Below are 20,985 nucleotides of genomic sequence, written 5' to 3'. Positions count from 1 at the left end.
AATCCCAATACTGACCCAAAAAAATGAGTCTTCAGTTTCACGTAGGCAAAAACAAAGCCATAGAACATGACCAATTTTAAAACATTATGCCTATATCTAACGCTCTACAATTTAGATCATAAACAGGACTAGTCTTGCCTTGGTTTGCATGAGGGAGTGACCAGTGGCCAAAGTATTTGGGCTTCCTAAGTTCCTGCTTTGGGAATTCATGACTCAGACCTTGAATTCCAGTCAGAAAAAGAGGCTTAGAGTTGGCTCTGGAAATTAAGCATCCTACCCTAGAACAACAGTCTAAGCCTTGGATTCACTCTAAGCAACTGGAATCTCTCTACAGTTATAGTAATTTGGAAGTCAAAAGGAGGGCAAAAAGATCCCATGTATGCAGCCAGAGTTTGTTATTTATACACAGAGAGGCAAAAGAACATTATGGTAAAGATGATGGACTCAAATCAGACTTAACTTGGCTCAATTCTGGCTTCAGGACTGCCTTTGTGATCTTGGGCAAGTTACTTAACTTCCTATGCCTTGATGTTCTTATCTGTGATAAACTCACCAGATGTAGCTTACAGGACTGCTGTGAGGCTTGAATAAGTATCTTATGTAGGACTGTCAGCCTTCTGGCAGGCACACTGTAAGCTACCTAACATTGCTAGGTAGTATTTATGTTGGCCAGTGGCTTGATCTGAATTTCAGATCTTATCAAGGCCTTGGAATCTCTTGGTTCTCTTCTCCTCTTCACTGGCTCCCTTTTCTTCTCCCTCACTAGCTGCAAGTGTGCGTCTCTTGGATGCTAATGGCTACAGTGACTGCAAGCCTCTCACCCTTGCACCACACTGTCCAGAAAAGAAGTTCCTCCTCCAATACTCAAAACCATGCTTAAGCCTGGTTCTCCTAATTCTACTTATATGATTTGCCTATCCTGAGCTAATGACTATACGCAAAGAGAAAAATGCTTTGGCTGGCTTTAAGACATTCAGAGCATGCCCTGGTCCTAAAGGTGGGATCACCCTAAAAGAAATCCAGGCCCAGTAATTCAAGGGAAAGGTGAGGGATACTATTCAGCAGAAACGAGTGATGTTCCTCACTTATATAGCAGCAATGTTCTCATTCAATAGTTACAACTTTATAGATGAGCAAACTGACACTTGACAGTTAAATACAACTTGCTGGTGGGATTTTGTAACTGCTGACCTGAAATTAGGTATAAATAACTCATAGAAAATTTTTAGGAAGTGTATTTGGGCTGTGGGTAAAAATGACAATAAAATATGTTTTTTAAAGTTTTTAAACATATGATAGCAGTAATTCCATTACCACCATGAATGTGATAGAGAAGGGAAGTACATTTTTTTTGAAGTACTGGGAGTTAAACTCCCAGTACTGATTTGCTCTTGCAAGTCAGGTGCTCTACTGCTTGAGCCACACCTCCAGCCCTTTTGCTCTAGGCTTGCTTTTTCCCCCCAGGCCAGCCTGGACCACAATCCTCCTATTTTATGTTTCCCCCTGTTGCTGGGATGACAGGCATATGCCACCATACCCAGTTGTTGTTTTTTTTTTTCCGTTGAGATGGGGTCTTGCTAACTTTTTCACCTGGACTGGCCTGGAACTGCAGCCCTCCAGATCTCAGCCTCCCACATAGCTTGCGATGATAGGTGTGAGCCACCAGTACTTGGCCGGAAAGTACATTTTTAACAGCAAAGGAGTTGACAAGCATTATATCGTCCTCCATTAAATATAGGAGATATTTGGTCAATGGAACTGAATGGAAAAACCTCTCCATAAAAGATAGCACTATTGAGTGTTTAGCAGACTTAGCAATTTCTTATCAGTTGCATCCTTTGTATATTATGACTGAGAATCATTGCTAGAAAATGTCTCAGGCATCATATGGTGCATGACGCAGATGAAGGACAATCAGCTTGCATCTTAGTAGGTGTCATTAATTTGTTTGTCATGAAGTTAACATTAAAGCACATAGAGGCTCTTTGGAAATTAGTTTGGGGGGAAAAGAAGCATGCTACCAGTTAGTTTTCTGTAAATGGCTGAAAGACTTCTAAGCTATACAAGGTCTCTTCAGACATCCTTTGTGCTTATGGACCAATGGGTTTCCATGGTAATCGGCTCCACATTCACCACTGGGTGCTTCCTTTCTATCATAAGGAGGAATCGGATCTGCATCTCTAAGAGCTGCTGAAGGCAAAAGTTCTAATCACGTCTGCTGTCTGTGGAACACCATCAGTCCTCTGCCAGAGCCCTGTGGATTCCTAACTGTTCTAGGATGTTTGCCTCAACAGCTTCCATCTGAGATTCTCTTTAGAAGCCTGGCCTCAGGCTACTGTAGCTTTTTGCCCAGGTGGGCAGAGAGCCATAAGTTCCTGGGAGTCCTTGTACCCCTTAGTCAGTAACCTATAGCTGGGGAAGTATGCAAGTTCACCTTCCTTATCAAGAGAGGCAGGGCCAATTCTGAGGTGTTACTTGTCCTTTGAGCACCGGTTCCAGATTGGGCTGAAGCTGCCTTCCATGGAATCTTATCCAAGATTGTACCCAACCCTGGCGTGTTCCCCCGCCCCTTGACTTGTCTTTTTGGGAGCACTTCCCTAATTAATCACTTGCATAAAAATCCTCACCACAGAGTCTGCTGAATCTAGAATGTGGAACCCAAAAGAAGTTAGTGTCTTTAATCCATGTCATTGTCCTAGAGGAAAAGATGAAGATGAAGACTTGCTTAGATTCCATGCCTTCCAGAACTTAGGAGGAAAGATGCCAAGGCATGCTCTGTTGGCTGAGCTGGTGTCTTTTTTTTTTTTTTGCAGTACTGGAGTTTGAACTCAGGGCCTTCTGCTTGCTAGGCAGGTGCTCTACCATTTGACGCTGACCCCAGCCCTTTCTTCTAGTTATTTTTTGGAGAGGCTCTCACATTTTTGCTGTGAGCTGACTTTGGACCATGATCCTCCTAACTCATGCCTCCCACCTAGCTTGGATTACTGACATTTTATCACCACACCCACCTTATTTGTTGAGATGGAATCCCACCAGTGTCTTCCCTGGGCTTCCCTCAAACCATGATCCTCCTGCTCTTCCAAATAGCTAGGATTATAGGCGTGAGCCACCATGCCCTGCCTGAGCTGGTGTCTTAATCAGCTTTCTGTCACTGTGACAAAATGTCAGCATTAAAAGAGATTCATTTTGGTTCACAGTTTCAGAGGATTCACCCCATGGTTGATTGAGTTTGTTGCTTTCCACCTGTGGGGAGGCAGTACAGCATTGCAGGAACACATGGCAAAGGAATTCTTTTCACCTCATGGTGTCTGGAAAGCAGAAAGAAGAGACAGGAAAGGCCAGAGTCCTAATATCATCTCCAAGAACACACTCCTAAAAACCTGACTTCCTCCCACTAGGCCCCATCTCTTAAAGGTTCCATTACCTCCCAATAGTATCACAGGCTGGGGACTGAGCATTTTAATACATGGGCCTTTGGAGAGACATTCCAAATCCAAACTATAGCAGTTGGGCTCTGTGGTCGATTATCAGCCAGCTCTGTGAAGTGTCGCTTCATTTTCAATTTCCTGTCTCAGTCATTTCAGCTGACAATATAGTATGAGCAGCCCTGGAGACTTGCTGTTTCTGATAGATTTTTTTCAGCTGAAGAGGTGAAGTGTGAGCCACAGAGATCCATTCCCTTAGTAATAAGGGATCAGAATTAATAGTCCTCAGCCATTCAGAAATACCGCATCTGTTTGCAGTGGAAATGGCAGAACAACATACTGCCCTGATGTTTATTGTCTATGTTACTGCAAGTCCCTCAGTACCTAGTTTTGTTCATGTTAGGTCTCACAGCAGAAGCCAGTGAAGAAGCTGGTGCAGACAGAAAGAATTCAAGATATCAAACTCAAGGACTGTAAAGTAGTTTTACACTGTAGTTTCCATTTCACTGCATGACACAGGACTATTTATTAGCTGTAAGTCATTATCCTTCTGAAAGGTATATTAGGTGGTTAGATGAGAAGTGTTTGTCAGTATGAATTGCCTTTCAAATCTTCCCAGGAGGTGCTATTATAAAAACAAGGACCTCTGAAAATCAACAACAAACTTAAGTGCTTTTCTAAGGAAGCATTCTTATTCTGCCTTCAAGAAGAGAGTAAATGCAAGTTCCTGTGGAATTATTAGCTAGCCAAAGCCTCTCTTAAGTTGGCAGTTTGGACACATTTGTCTGTGATTTATTACCCCACCTTATACCTGTAAATGCACTGCGAAATGTCTGGGTTTTGCTTCAGTGGAAAGTGGATCTCTCTTTGCAGGCAGCAGAAGATAGTGAGTGTTGTCTGATTATTGCACAAATAGTCTTAATAGTTCCCTACTGCTTTGAGATGTGGTTTGAATCAATGCTAGTCCCCAGTCCTGTCACTTAGTGCTCTCTTAATATGGCCTAGCCTTCTGTTGCAGCTCGGGGTGTTGTGTTCTACTCATACCCCTGTTTTCAAGCAATGTGCCTCCGCGTGGCTTTCACACCCACCAGCCAGCACCTCCCAATCTTTGTAGGAGGGGAGTCCTCAGGCTGCTAGAGTGAGCATGGCCCAACAGCATAGAAATCCAGGACAGCCTGGAAGTATAAGCCTGCTGGGGCTTCAGGGCAGAGCCCTTGATCAATGAAAAATGAGTAAAAGAACATAGACACGTCACCCCTTTGCTTCTACTTGGGACAGCTGTGATGTGTGATCTGTCATGTTTCCAGAAGTCCCTGGGACTGAACGAAAGTTGTCCCCGTGGAACAATATCAGTCCCACTTAGTCCTACCTCCCTGTTACCCATCCTAATAAAATGCTTTAGTGTAAATTCATGTCTTAGGATCTCCTGGGAAACCCAGAGGAGATAGCTTATTTCTATCTTCCTTGCTACTGCCTTCCCCCCCCCACACACACACACCCTTAATCATACCTGGTCTCCTACCAGTCCCTAACACACTCTATGCAGTTCCTGTCACACTTTGCTCGACCCAAACTAACTTTCTTTCCACCTCATCTTCAGCTGTCATCATTTCTCCCATTCTTTAAGGACTATGCAAGGGCCACCTAGACTGATTTCTCCCTTCTCACAGTAGTTGCTCTGTGCTTGCAATGGAGCACTGGTCACAGTGGTCACATCTACCCTGAACTTTCTGTGTAGTAGAAGCAAACAGGACCAACAGTAAGTTAGTTAATAGAGAAAGTCAAAGAAATTATCCACGTTCAAGCACACCCCAAAATGCATTTTAAACATTTAATTAACTAACATGAATTAATTCTTTTTTCAATTGACAGATAAATCTTGTGTATATTTTTCATGCACCAGATGTTGTTTTGACATATGTATACATTATAGTGTGGCTAAATTGAGATTAACATATGCATTACTTTTTTCATCTGCCTTTTACAAAGTGAAAACACTTAAAAACTCAAAACTTTCAAGAATGCAAGACACTGCTATTAACTGTAGTCACAATGTTGTCTATAAATCTCTTGAACTTAACTTCTTGCCTAACTGAAATTTTGTATACTTGACCAACATCTCCCCACCCCCCCACACCCAGTAGCCACCCTCCCCAGCCTCTGTTGATGACCATTCTATTCTGTACTTGTGTGAATTCAAACTTCTTTAGAGTCTTCAAAAAAGTGAGATCATGTGATGTTTGTCTTTCCGTGCCTGGCATGTTTCACTTAACACAATGATCATCAGGTTCATCCGCGGTATTGCAAATGAAAGGATTTTCTGGCTTTTAAAGGCAGAATAGTATTCCATTGTATGTATGTACCACGTTTTCTTTGTCCATTTGCCCACTAATGAATACTTTGGTTGATTCAATTCCTTGGCTATTGTGAACAGTGCTGCAGTGTACATGAGATGTCTTTTCAACATACTGATTTCACTTCCTTTGGCTTTATACCCAGTAGTGGGATTTCTGGATCATAATTCTTGAAGAGCCTCCATGCTGTTTCCCATAATAGCTGTACTAGTTCATATTCACATCGACAGTGTGTAAGGGTTCCCTTTTCTCTTTGTCCTCTCCAACATTTGTATCTGTTGTCTTTTTGCTAACAGCCTTTCTAACGGGTTTAAGGTGATATATCACTGTGGTTTTAATTTGCATTTCTCTAATAATTAGTGATTTTGAGCATTATACATAAACTGTTGAGCATTTACAAGAAACAGTGAGTTGGGTGTGGTGGCCTATAATGCCAGCTACTTTGGAGGCACACATAGGAGGGTCTTGATCTGAGCCTGGCCCTGCAAGAAGCACAAGATTCTATCTTAAAAAGAAATTAAAGTAAGAAAGTCTAGAGGTGTGGCTCAAGAAGAAAAGTGTTTGCCTAGCAAGCATGAAGCCCTGAGTACAAACCCCAGTACTGAAAACAAAAGAAAAGAAAGGAGAAGGAAAAACTGTAAAGTCTTTTCCAGAGTGACTGCACCATTTTCCATTCCCACCCACAATGTTTAAGTAAACCATTTTCCTCACATGGAATTTTGATGATGTGAATTCCAATATTGCTTCAATAATTGGTGGCTAGCAACCCATTACTTTCCCTTCTTGGTCACTTAGGAAAGCTTTGGGAAATCAGAGACAGATATGGGGAAGTAACTTCTGGGGCTATTTTCAGTGGCATCTTTATTTCTTCTTCATATCACATACTGTATGTGTATGTATACTGATAGGTCAATACTTAATGTATCACAGACACTCAATATTTATTGATGGACAAAAATATGTGTTCTTTTTTTCCCTTCAGATTCCTTCTATTTTAAAAGTTATGTGTAAATGCTTTAATAGAGATTTCCAGCTTTCATTTCTCATACCTCAATTATCTCTTAAACCAATAAGAATGAACGTAGATGAATAAGAATGAATCATCCTGTTTAAGTCACCAAGTAAATGTTTTACATTCAAACATGGGTTTCACAATTCTAAGGCAAGCATTCTTACTCTTTCTTTTCACCTGTCTCCCCTTGACCAGGTGGAGTTTGCTCCTGATATTGGCCTTCAATACAAAGGAGAGCTGACGGTTGTTTTGCGTTACATTCCCCCGGAGGAAAACCTGATGCTTCCACTAGGACAGCCTCAAGGTAGAGTAAAATGGATGAATTTAATCAATGGCCTTCTATTTCTACAGGTATGAGAGTGGAGATCAGGGATTGGCTGGTCTGTTACTTTCACACTACATGGATGAAAAAGGAAATATTAGGTGCCATTGTCTTTTGAGGAGAGTTGAGATATCAATCCTATATATGGAGTAGGGTGAGGAATTCTTACAGGGAAAAGATAGCGTTCATGCTTAGAAACCAACCTGGATGGTAACATTCATTTCCTGTCAGTCCCAGAGGTATAGATCTTTCCCAGGGTGGGGTTCTGTTGGGAAGAAGGTGTGGGAAGCTGCTTGTGTGGATTTATGACATTCATAGCTATCCAGTGAGTCTCAAGGAAGAATCTGATATAGAACACAGAATGCAAAGGAAATATTCAGATGGTCTTGTAAATCTGTCTTGTCCTTCTTCTTCCATCTACTCCTCTAGGCAGCCTCCTTTATCTTCCCATTCACCAGCACCTTCTTTAGTGTGTCCCTGTACAAGCAACTCACTGTTGCCCCACCTGTTTTCTCTCTTCGAATGGGTGTTAGAAGAATTAAATAAGTTCATATATGTAAGATGTTTCAAACAGTACTAAGTAAAGGTGGTGGTCGTGGTGATGGTTATTACTCATGTTTAGCATATTTCACCAAAATAACAATGGGACATGGGAAAGAGTTTTCTCTCACTCAAAAATGTAATTGTGTATGGCCTGTAGCCTCTAGAGCTGTCCTTTCTTAAAGCTGACAATTTATAAGAAAGGAGTTATGCAGTTTTCTCTTTTAGAGTCAGTTTAAAATATCAAAGAGAGCAATGATGGAATTTTCTCTTTTGGAAGCCCTGGTGTTTGTGTCTGGCTTTCATCATAACTATTTCTCACTAAGAGCAGGAGTGATGGCCCAGACAACTCTCAGGGTCTTTCCCATTCTATTCCTTTAGACTCTGTGAAAAGATATGCTTTGTAGAGGAGCAGTTGAAGTTTTAAGTCTATTTGTTCATTTTTTTTCAACAAACACAAATGAAATACCTATCCAGAAGTAATAATTCACTGGGATAAAAACATTTAAGTGAATATAAAATACCCAATAACATAAAGGCCTGTTTTTTGAAGTAGAATCCATGATCTCTCTCTCTCTCTCTCTCTCTCTCTCTCTCTCTCTCTCTCTCTCTCTCTCTCTCTCTCGGCTGATGCAGGAAAGAAGCCCTTTAAAAAGGGAAAGAAGAAGGAGTCGCCTGTAATCTCTGGAGGAACACTTGAAGTGTTCATCAAAGAAGCAAAGAATTTGACAGCAGTGAAATCAGGAGGCACTTCTGACAGCTTTGTGAAGGGGTAATTTCGTCTTATCTCATTTCAGATGATACTTATTATGAGATGAAATGATCCATGAGACAGTGGTGGCTCTAAGGGCTCCATGTTCTGTTTATTGGAAATGTACTTGGGAACAGCTATCCTTACATCTAAATCAATTTAGCTCTTAACATCTAAAACAGTATGAGTATAGAGGAAGCGCTGTCCTAACTTACACCATTTCCAGCATATTTGGGAAGTTCCTATCACTTTTTCACAAGACTTATTTCTCAAAGGAGGACAAAGTATGATTTTCTATGTACAATGTATTTTGTTATGTTTTATTATTAGTTAGTGCTTGCAATATGCAACAACAAACAATATTAGACATTGTTGCCATTTTGCTCTCTTGAGGAAAATTATAAAAAGTAGGGAAGTCAATGGTGTCTTCTAGAGAGTGCTTTGAAGAGGCTCCAGGACTGCCTGCTGGGCATGTGTTCCCACTTTGTGATGCACAGGACAGTTTCTTGAGGGAATACTGCCCTTTAGATTGATATTTTTGCTCATTCTAGGCAACCCAATAGCAAATCCCTCTGAATTTCTGACTATTGGATATTTTTCTCCTGGACTTCTAGGAGCTAGGACTAGAAGTCCTAGTCATTCAAACACACAGATGCATACCAAGCATCAGGGTACTGTGCTTCCATAAGTAAATGAGACAGGACCGCTGACCTCTTGGATAGCCACGAAGCACATGAGGTAGAGCAAATTCCCATGATGTCAGGCCATGAGGCAAATTCTTTGATTCAGATGAGTTTTTGCTCCGACCTTCTTAGAAAACCAAGTCAGGTGTGGTGGCGCATGCCTGTCAAGGGACAGGAAAGTTAGGGGATTCATCCACTAATTTCTAAAACTCATTTTATTACTTGGGAGGCTGAGGCAGGATTCCAAGTTCAAGGCCAGCCTGGGTTACATAGAGAGTTCCAGGACAACCTGAGCTATATAGTGAGACCCTGTGTCAAAGCAGTAACAACAAATACACAAAGGAAGGAAAGTGTCTTTTCCACACAAGGAAATGAGTCATGCCTTTATTCCCATGTGTTCTAAATTTAGCCAATCCAATACTGAGGACAATCAGATGTCTGGGGCTTCCCCATTGTAAATGTGTGTACTGGAATCCCAGTCCACCTGTTCTTCATTCTTTCTCTTGCAGTAGTTAAATTTAAGCATAAAAGAAAGGCTTTCTTTTGCTCTTGCTGTTGCAATTTGTCTCAGAAGCTCCACCGTTCAGGCCTCTGATGCTCACTGTTTCATGGGATCAGTGGATGGTCCTGGCCTGGACCATTGTGGCCTTGTAAGGTAACCTAATGTCTTTTTGGAATGGTTTCCACATTTTCTTATTGAGAATTTATGAAGCAAAAATAATGAAGGATGGTTCTATTTTTTAAAAGACTAACTTTCCAGTAAATCTCTTGTTAGTTATGCATAAATATTAAGCTGATCTTAAAGGGACCTGAGATTTTTCTTAGAGTGAGAGAGCAAGCAAAAATAGCTTAAATTTATGTAAAGTTTAATATAAAATATGTAAATTACCTAATTACATTAGCTCGGTGAGGTACAATAAGAGTGGCCTTGAAAAGGCAAGTTTTTTTCCTTTTACATATAAGAAAGGACTGCAGATAATATCCAGGAAAGGTATGGATGCACCAAGGACATAGGGTTTTTTTTTTTCTGTTTTGTTATTGCATCTACCTCATTGGCCAGAATTACTACTCAGATTTCAGCTATCCCAATAAGTTTCTTTTTTTATTTTATTCATATGTGCATACAATGTTTGGGTCATTTCTCCCCCCTTCCCCCTGCCCCCTCCCTTGCCCCCCCTCCCTTACCCTGCCTTACCCCTCGCTACCCGGTAGAAACTATTTTGCCCTTATCTGTAATTTTGTTGAAGAGAGAATATAAGCAATAACCAATAAGTTTCTTATAGAACTACCTCTTATATTCCATTGGCCAGAACTTATCACAAGGCTCTGCTAGCTGCAAAGGATGCTGGGGGAATACAGTCTTCATTCTAGGAAACCTTATGCCCAAATGGGGATTATTTTTTATAAAAAGGAATAAGGAGCACGGAGTTAATAAGCATTCTTTGCTTTAAACATTAAATGAAATCTCACATGACCCAACTGTCTTCTTTCTTGTATGGTCATTTGCTTGTATTTGTCATTATTGTCTGATATGCTAACTCCATGTGCACATCTGTCTCTTTCTGTAAAGTATGCTCCCCAAAGGTGTGGGGGGGAGTAATATTCATCACATATCCAGAGCTTATTACAATGTTTTGGTCATAGTACAGATGGCATAAAGCAAGTGTTTTATTTGAGAAGAGATTCCAGGGAGTACTAGTGAGAGAGTAGAGAAGATGAGACAGGAGAAGGGGAGATGCTGATTTAAAAGATGTCTTAATGGGCAGGTTACCACTGTGGCCTGAGCAGCCAGAGTTCATTCCACTAGGCAGGCAATCAGAAACTGTGTAATGTTCCCTAGGATTATCCGTTCAAGGGACAAGAAGGATGGTGGATTCATCCACTAATTTCCAAAACTTAGTGTTTGACAGTTGCCCCTCAAGCCATTAAATACCCAGCAACTCCAGGATGGTCTGTACATAAGCTGAGCCAGCTCACACAGAACCAGTCTTTAATTGAAGGAACTGAGACGAACTGGCCCTTGAGGGGGAAACTGAAAGCATGCCAGGAACTGTCCAGCCTCCAAGTCAGCTCAGCTCAGAGATGGCCCAAGACAATACAAAGCAGGACATTCAATAGTGTGTATGTACTACAGGAGGTATTTTCTTTATATAATGGGAAGAAGAGCCAAATAGAATTAGAAAGACAATAGAGTGCATTTTGCTGTTGCTCCACTTAAAAGAAATAAGCCATTCCACAAAATAAATCTAGATTTAAGCATATAAGAACCTGCAAGAGGGAAGAATATGAGGGAAGTAAGTTGTATGCATGTATGAAAATGTCGTCATGAAACCCATTAGAAAAATAATAACAATGATTAAAAGGGAAAGAAGAACCCAGAATAGAAAATCAAATACATGTATCATACTTACAAATGCACATACACATACATACTCACCAGGAATTCTGGGAGATTCAAATGACTACTCAAGAGAGTATTTTCTGCCTACTGTCTCACAGATAGTTTGTGTTTTCTCCTGCAGTTACCTACTTCCTGATGACAACAAAGCCACCAAGCACAAAACTATGGTCATAAAAAAGAGTGTTAATCCCCAGTGGAATCATACCTTCATGTTCAGTGGCCTGTATCCCCAGGATATAAAGAATGTTTGCCTAGAACTTACCATCTGGGACAAGGAAGCCTTTTCCAGCAACATCTTTCTTGGAGGCGTTCGTTTGAATTCTGGAAGTGGTGAGGAACTTGGAGACCTAGAGATGGTCTGTGACTGGGCATGGGCAAGGGCACAGTTCCTTCAGGTAGAATGTGTAGTAGATGCTTCTATAGTTTCAGCTATAACTGACTCCTGAAATTATCACAGATGCTCCACTCCTCTAGCTAAAGATCTGTTCATTGTTAAAATATAAATTTTACCAGGTGTAACTTTATGTCTTTGGGATAGAAATTTAGGAGGTATAATGTTTATATTCAATCTTTTCAAAGAAAAACCTTTATACTTTAGTCTAAGTGAATATCAAGTACTTTCTTGGGCCTTACTTCAAGTTCTCAGGAAAGAGAAGCATAGGCTTCTGGTAGATGAGAGAGGGCCTTTCAAGGCCAACCATACTTCATCATCTTCTCAATTCTGTCCAGCTTTTGCAGCCATTATTCATGCTGCTTAAATTGAAATCATTTTTTTCTCTAAAGAAATAACATCTAATGTTGCTCACACAGGCCATGGAAACACACTATTGGTGCCACAAGACACAACTGTAACAGGCTGAATTGGGTGAGGGTGGGGTTACAGTAGTGAAGCAAATGAACACTGGGTGAGCACATGTCCCCAAATCTCCTTATCCTATAACGTAGGCCAGACATAGATGTTATGCATGTACCATGGTCAACATTTCTGTTGAGAAAGACTCCACTCCTATGATGCTTTATTTATAGAGATTAACAAGACCCAAGGGTAGTCTATATCACTGAAATGAAAACTTCCCACATCAGAGAAATGGCTGTGTGAGAAAGAGCCAAGGTCAGCTTGTTCTTCTGTCATATTAACCAGGTCCAGATGAACCAGCTCTCTGCTGAAATACTAAAATGGGGAGGAAATGAGCCAACAAGGGCCATCCAGATTTCTCTTGCATTGTCTAGGCAGAAGAAAATTGTGTAGGCTAGAAAGGATTAATTCATTCTAACATCACTCCCTAGAAGAGGGAGGGTGAAGGAAGGAAATTAAGGTGACAGTATATGGCAGATGGACTTCATATACCTATATGAAACAGAACTAAGAAACCTCTTGCAATTGGTTTAAGTGGGGTGGGGAGGGGGTTGAGGGGGAGAGATGATAGGGGCAATGTAAATAATGTACAATATAAGTACAATTGGAATTGTCACTATGAATCCCCCCCTATAATGAATATATCCTAATAAAAATTTATTTTAAAAAGAAGTAAGAACAAACCAGGGAGGGCTTTCTGGTTAAAAGTTCCCCTTAGAAATTGATAGATGTCTTCCAAAAGATCAAAACATCTCTGAAATGTAATACCCCTCCTTTCTCTTCTTCAGGCATAAGTCATGGGAAGAACGTGGACTGGATGGACTCCCAGGGGGAAGAACAACGCCTTTGGCAGAAGATGGCCGCCAACCCTGGAATGCCTGTAGAGGGGGTACTCATGCTCCGTTCTAGCATGGGGAAGAGTAGGCTCTGAAAAAACCAAGTCTCTAAGAATGATACCTTTGAAGACTGTCTGGCCACTGTTTCCTACAAGTAGCAGGCTGGGTCCTACCTTGGATTCTGCTTTCCTGCCATTTCCCACTGAGGGTATTAGGACATGAGGGGAGAGATGTCAGTGTTACATAAACATTTAGGGTCTTGCTGAGTGCCTAAAAACATGTACTCTTGAATGTCCACGGACCAGGGCCTCCCTGATTGGATAATAGAAAGTGTCCCACACTGTCCTGTCAACAAGCAAATTGTACAGTGGTTCACAGGCTTTATACCAGAAATGACACATGCTTATTTGAAACTATGGTTGAGATTAGTGGGAGTTTCCAACCCTTTTCTAATGATGAGTTACCCTAGATTTTCTCAAACAGTTTGAAAAGAATGGGGATCGCCAAGTAGGTAGATCACTTGAAGGTAAGAAGGAGGGATATTGGCCACCCTTTGTACATCCTAGAAATCCCTGTGGACCATAGAAAGCATGATAGGGTTGGTTTCTGAATGGTGAATGGCCCTGTTATGTTAGAAAACTTGGGGATTGACTAGGTAATGTTTCAAGATGGATTGACAGAGCTTTCTCTAGTGACTATAGAATTTATCATCTAAATCTTAATGCTTTTGAAAGTGAAGAGAGCTGAATGATTACACCAGAACAACAGATATAAATCAGGCTTGACCTGGGATAATTAGGATGTAGGGTCACCCTAATGATAGCCTAACAATTACAGAGTTCTCTTATAAAAATATTTATTTTAAAAAATGTTCTAAGCCATTAACTAAAAGGGATTGAGAAATAATAGTCAATCCATGCATCTTTTCATATTTTGTTCATCAATGAGACTAGTTAAGTGAAAAGAGAGGTACTCTCCCTGTTTCAATTTCTGTCTCTCTTCTTCCCTGTTACAGGAGAATGACAGGGATCCTATTTGCTCTCTCGTTCATTTCGTCTTTCCCTGAGTTCTCATTATCTCCTTTTTGTAGTGGTTAACTAGTGCCCTAATAGTGTTAAGTAACAAACAAACCTAAATGTCAATGACTTAAAATTGCAGTCTTTTTTCTTATGCCTAGAAAGGTTGGCTAGGGCATCTCTGCTTCCTGGTACAGGCCTCAGGGTCTAAGTGAGCTGCTCACATCTCATCCTCTTTGGGCCCAAAAGTATAACCAGAGCCATAGAAGAGTGCTCAAGTACATAAATGTGTCCTTTCCCTTTGGTCAAAATATACCCATATGGCTAAGCCCACAATCAAGAGGCAAGGAGATATGTTCTGCCCAAATTGAACTCATGATAAGAGGAGAATATACGAGGGGATGAATTGGGGCCAGTAGTGCAATCTACCATATTTTCTGTCACCTGGAATACCAAATGCTTGAGCCACCAAACTTAAATGCAAAGGCACTTAAAGCTAGAAGGGACTTAAGGCCTGGTTCCTCATTTTGCAGGTTCCTGATGTCCAGAGAGCTGAGATGACTTACCCAAGGTTGTGTAGAGACTGACTACATCTGTACTTAAATCCTAAGTCAGTGTTCTTTCCATTACAGTCCTTAATGTTATCCTATGCTCATCAAGATAGATAGGGAGGACATATGTCAAGGGAAGTAGATCAGAGTCTGGCTATTTGAGCATGAACATACATGACTCAGGCATGTTCTGGAGTCATATTCAAGCCCCTCAGCTCATTTCCTCACTAGAATATCTATCAAATCCTTAAAAGCATAGAAACTGAATTTTAGTAGTAGGAGAACTAGAATCATGTTCAGGCTTGTTCTAGATAGTTGTTCCATATTTTTAGATTTCTCCTTGAATTTTGCAAACTGAATTAAGAATGTTAGTATTATTCTTAGTAAGGGAATAAGCAATCCATTTTCAATATTCTTCAAAAATAGGCCATCTAATTCCAGGAAACTAAAGTCATTAGTTTAATGTAGTTTATTAAGTATGGTACTTTTTAAAAACTCACACTCATATCTTTATTCTTCCTTCTTAAAAGCAGAAAACAAAAAGTATATGATCACCACTACTTCCCACATTGGAAAAATAAGTTGTCTTCAGAATTGGCGGGACTCAGTGACATTTTGAGGGGAAGTAAGAGGGTGGCGATGGTGAAGTCTGGAGACATTTCTGAAGTAGATGAAACAAAGTGGACTTATTCACTTTTATTCACTAATAAAAATGTGACAAAATAGTAAATTCTAAAATTTATATCTTGAACTATAGAAGGGCATGAACTTTCTGTGTTCAGATCTTTGCAACATTTAGAGTAATTTTCTGTGTCACAGTTTCATATAATCCAATCTCTAACTGGGTATTTCTTGAAGATAAAACCCAGACATGAGGAAGTGTATCAGAAACCTATTGGAGATGTTCTTGGAAATAAAAGCTAAATTGATCTTAAGGTCACTGTCTTTTAAGTGGGAGTACAAAATAATAGTTTAAAATCCCAGCACTTAGGAAGCAGAAGCAGGAAGATTACGAATTTGAGGTCAGCCTGTGCTATATAGCAAGACCCTGTTTCAAAAAGCCTAAACAACTAAAAATAAAATATAGGTAATATTTGTGAATGACACAGAATTCAAATAGCTCAAGATTAGGAAGAGTCTTTCTCCTTCCTCTTCTATACAAGAATATATTGGCAGCCTTCTTTTTTGGCTATGAGATATTACATTATGGGAATATTTCAAATTTATTTAACCAGTCACCAATTGCCACACTGAATATGGCTAACTAAGTTATTTATGTTTAATGGTATCTGTAGGCATCTTTTCTTTCAAAAATAAACACTATGAAATTCAAAATGAAGTCAAAATATTCAAAATATATCTTACCCAGCCATTCTACTTTTGAGTATCCAACAGAGAAGCTGCCTATGTGAGAAGTGACTACATGCAGGTGTATTTATTACAAGAGATTGGAAGCAACCCAAAACTCATCAAAAGAAGCCATCTGTAAGATCACATACTCCTATTGTAACTTTAAGAAAAATTTAACTTAGCAACTGCTACTGTTTACCAATCTGAAGTTGCCAGAGTCCAGAAGACATTAGCAGGTCTATAAACTTGCTTCCAAAATAACTTGTACAACATCCTCTCTCTTGAATAAACCTCTAATCTTTTCCTTGGTTCTCTGGAACTCAAGGCCTCACACTTGCTAGGCAGGCGCTCTACCACTTGAGCCAATCTACCAGCCTTTTATTCTCAAATAAAACCCCTTTGCTTGGAGATTTGCTTCTATATTTTCATTTGACTTTGACAACCCAGATCCAACTATGTAGAAGCCATCTCCACCAGGATAGTTTATGATTTAAACATATTCAAAACTGAACTCTCCATTCCATCCTCTCCTTCACAGCCATGTTTACCTGCTCCAGGGTGTCCCATCTCAGTACTTGGTACCATCATTTAGCCAGCTATAGTAACCAGGTACCTGACAGTGATCTTTGGTTTCTGCCTATCCCCTGCCCTGAGGCAAAATCAATTAGGAAATTATATTGGTTGTATCTCTAAATACTTCTAGAGTCTATGTGTAAGTCTCCCCATCTCCATGATACCACCCAGGTCCAAGTCACCATCATCCCTTTCTTTTTTTAAGTTTTAGGAAGGATTTATTTTAGTAAAACAGAGTAAGGTATAGAGGGAGGAGGAGAGAAAAAAGAAAACTATTTCCTGTTGCCCACACAGGAAATGGGAGCAAAGACTCCACCATCATCCCTTTCCATGACTGTTTCAACGAAGATCATCTACGTTCTATGCAGCCACCCTTGTGTTTCATCAATCTACTCTCTAACTGTAGGCAGAAAGATTTGGCCCAAAATGTTATTTAAAATGTTCAAACACAGAGAAAAGTTGAAAGAATTTACAGTGAACACTCATGTGCACCACCTAAATTTGGCATCTACCATTAGCACTTGGCAGTATTTACTTCATTGTACACCTAGCTGTCTGTCCCCAGAACGATCTTTAAACACCCCCCCCCAGTAGCTTTCAATTGTCCTAAGAATAAAATACAAATTCTTGTTCATGGCGCTGGGTAAGAAACCTCTTAAGCTTAACCCAGGCTGTGCCCCCCCTCCATTTCTCTTCAGCCACACAGTGCATTTTGCTATTTTTCAATTGTGCCAGGCTCTATCACGTCATACACTTTGCTAAGAACCCTTGTTGACCCTTTTTCTCCTCATCAGCCTAATTTCCATTAATCATCCAGGTTTACATGGTACATCCTCAGAAAAAACTCCCCCGATCCTGTGCTGAACTAGGTCACAGCAGCCTGCCTCTATTTCCCCTTCACTGCACACACCACAACTACAATAAATTATTCATGTAATGAGCCCTTTAATGTCTGTGTTTGTTCCATCCCCACCATGTAAGATTCAGAAGAGCAGAAAACATATTTTCACAGCTCAGGGTAGGTAATCACAAATATTTGTGAAATAAATCAAAAGAAAACAAAACATAACATCACAGTATGTTACAGCAGTAGGCATCTTTAAAGACCACCATTTCTAACTCCCAGTCAACAGAAAAGGAAACTGGAGCCCACATAGATTAAAAAGAATTTCGGAATACGCTTACTGATTGTTTTTTTAAGTAACCATTCTAAGTTAATAATGTATATTTCAAAACAACTAAAGGAGAAGATTTTTAATGTTCTCACCACAAACAGATGATAAATGTTTGAGGTGATGGATATGCTAAATTGATTGTTTTGATCATTCCACAATGTGTACATGTATCAAAACACCACACTGTACCCTCCTAAATGTACACAATTATTATTTGTCACTTAAAAAAATAAAAGCACCCTTCCTGTAATAATGTAATTACAACCTTAGAGACTTGTCACAGTATATCTGCTTCTCAGAAGAAGAGACTATGGCTTTGCCTGGAACATTCCACCCCCTATTTGGAGATCCCAGCTCTCATTCTTCCCTCAGACGAATCAAACAAGTTGTAAAAAGATAAAGATAAGCTTAAAAGCCTGGCTTTATCCATGCAGTACATAAATGGCACCTGCAGGACAGGAAGACTCAGTTTACTCATCAGGATGTAGATTTTCTAAGTCACAAAAACACCAAAGACAAAGATAGTTCATGGAACATCATATACTTCCTTTTCCTTAAGGTTCACAGCTACATGACTAATGCCCATTAAGTACGTGTCAATTAGTTGAACCCACAGGATTCACAGTACGATTTGTCTCCTCATCATCATCACCTACTACTTCAAGGTTTACATTTGGTCAGGGAGGAGGAAGACATGGAAGAAATAAGGGTAAACCCTACTTTTAGAAGTAAAGTGGATAGAAATATCAAGTTCCAGAAGCCCCTGGGAGTGCGAATGTATAGCATTTGGGGCTGTAATCAATGTTTTGGTTTTTTTTTTTTTTTTGCTTCCATGTACATATGTCACATCAAACTGAACATTGGCTTTAGAAGTTAGCAGAAGGACTGTCCTTCAATAGTGTCTTTTATGGCCTTAGAAATTAAAGAAAAGAAATAATAGGAAAGTCTAGACTAGAAGAGGTAGAAAAAATGGATCTGGCAAGTTTTGAACAATAGCCAGGATTGTGCCACATCAAGGATTCCAAAGGAATCTCCAGAATGTGAATTTAATAATTGATTCCAGAGCATTGCTCCAGAAATACTAAACAAAATCTCTAGAAATTCCCATAATTTTTATCAAACTTCTTGGGTGATTCTAAAACAAGTGGGTGACAGAGGAAAAATGATCTCCACCATATTATTCAGACTGTCTCTGCCATGATGGCTGCTTGAATTTGGCTTTGGAATAGTCCCTCCTTTAAATAAAATAACCCAAGTATTACTAATTGCAAAGCCACTATGATGATGTGGACAAAGCCTAACCTTGGTATCAGAGGACCTTAGCTCAAGTCTTGACTACTTATCAACCATGTGAACTCAGTCAAATTAATTATCCAGTCTATGTTTTGCTCTATTTTACTATAAAGTAAGAATAATTGAGTTACTTTGGACTAATTGGAGATATCAAATGAAGTAATCTGTGTAAATATGGTTTGTAAATTTTAAACCACTGTAAAAAGAAAAATGAGTGACTTACAGCACTTGTGGTTCATAATGTCTTTAGGCCCCTCTTGTATTCTGTATATATAATCAAGTGGTCTGTGGTGTACAACAATCATAAAAAACTTTACCCATTGTGAGTGTTTGCATCTTTTTTAAAATTCAGTTATTCATATGTGCATATACTGTTTGGGGCATTTCTCCCCCCTGCTGCCATCCCTCCTCCTCCCCCCAACCCCCCTTGCTTCCAGGCAGAACCTGTTCTGCCCTTTTCTCCAATTTTCTTGAAGAGAAGACATAAGCAATAATAAGAAAGACAGCATTTTTGCTAGTTGAGATAAGGACGGCTATACAGAGATTCCTAGCATTGCTTCCATGCACAAGTGTATTACAACCCGAATTGATTCATCTCTACCTGACGTTTTCACTAGTTCCTGATCACCTTCCCATATTGACCTCTGTCACTTTAAGATTTCTGTATTAGCTCCTCTGCAGTGGGGACATCAAGAGTGTTTGCATCTTAAACATTCCCCCAAAGGCCTGTGTCCTAAAGAGTTAGCCTCCAGGTTGTTGTTATTCAGAGATAATGGAAACTTTCAGGGGTGTATCCTAGTGTGAGGTCATTCAAGTCATTGTGGGCATCCCTTGAAGGGGATATTGGGATCCTGGCCTCTTTCCTGTCTTTCTCTTTCCCATCCAGGTCATAAGGTGAATGGTTTTGCCACATTCTCCTGCCATGATGTGCTGTCCCCCCAACAAGAGGCCCAAAAGCAATGGTGTCAACCAACAATGGACTGAAACCTCCAAAACTGTGAGCCAAAAAAAACCTTGCTTCATAAGTTGGTTAGCTCAAGTATTTGTTACATTAGTGGAAAGCTAACATAGGTGATAATAATTAGGCTGGAAGTTCATACTTCATCTGACTAGATAATGAGTATTACACAAAAAGTTCAGTTAGCTGGAGATAAAAACTGGGGTCATTTTTTTGTGACCATGTTGCCCAACTTGCAAGCAAATCAGCTTTCCTTCCCTTTCCCCAAACCCTCTTCGACAGTCACACCCATCTATGGTCAATTCCACATCCCCCAAGTCATGGAGAGGAAAGCTGCTTTTCTCACAGGAATGTTGTTCAAAATCACGCTTTTTATCTACAGAAACAAATTTACCATTCTGTCAAAACAAATTCCACAGAAACACAAACTACTGTTGTCACCATGAGTAATACATAGTATTTCAAAGATTATCAATTGTACTTCAGTTACCTCACGAGAATTCATCAAACCGTTCTGGGAAAGGATCCTTTCATACTTGAAAAAAAGGCAAATGGAATATAAAGTTAGTATTGTCTACGAATGGCAAAACACTCATATAGGGTGGTTGATCATATTTTTCTCTCCAGTATTTCAGCATGAGAGGAGAGTTATGTCTGCTTTCCTTTTTAAAAAATAAGGCAGAAATTAATACAGCACGTATATCAGCTAATTCACTGTAATAATTAAAGCGAAGTTTAAATCACTGGAATTTGCTAAGGAAAAGATGAAGAGGGCATAGAAATAGATATATGTTTAAATAAAAATATTATATTTTACCTCTATTCTTAAATATACTTACTTTTGAGAAGGAAGTTGTACTTTCTGCTCACTTTTCTACTCAGCCAATGG

General features: G+C 39.8%; 1 protein-coding gene across 7 annotated transcripts in view; it reads left to right on the top strand.

Annotated features, from left to right (window-relative positions):
- Positions 1-19,464, top strand: part of Sytl5 (synaptotagmin like 5) — a 232,405-nt gene extending 212,941 nt beyond the window's left edge. For all 7 annotated transcript variants that reach the window (XM_074062217.1, XM_074062220.1, XM_074062222.1 and 4 more), the window contains 4 exons: positions 6,987-7,095; positions 8,290-8,425; positions 11,610-11,818; positions 13,133-19,464. In XM_074062217.1, the coding sequence (XP_073918318.1) occupies positions 6,987-7,095; positions 8,290-8,425; positions 11,610-11,818; positions 13,133-13,275 (597 nt within the window). In that variant the 3' untranslated portion in view covers positions 13,276-19,464. The remainder of the gene's footprint in view (positions 1-6,986; positions 7,096-8,289; positions 8,426-11,609; positions 11,819-13,132) is intronic.
- The last annotated feature ends 1,521 nt before the right edge of the window (positions 19,465-20,985 follow it).

The sequence above is a fragment of the Castor canadensis genome, chromosome X (assembly GCF_047511655.1).
Source record: "Castor canadensis chromosome X, mCasCan1.hap1v2, whole genome shotgun sequence".
Lineage (NCBI taxonomy): Eukaryota > Metazoa > Chordata > Mammalia > Rodentia > Castoridae > Castor > Castor canadensis.
This window is presented reverse-complemented; position numbering and strand designations above follow the sequence as displayed.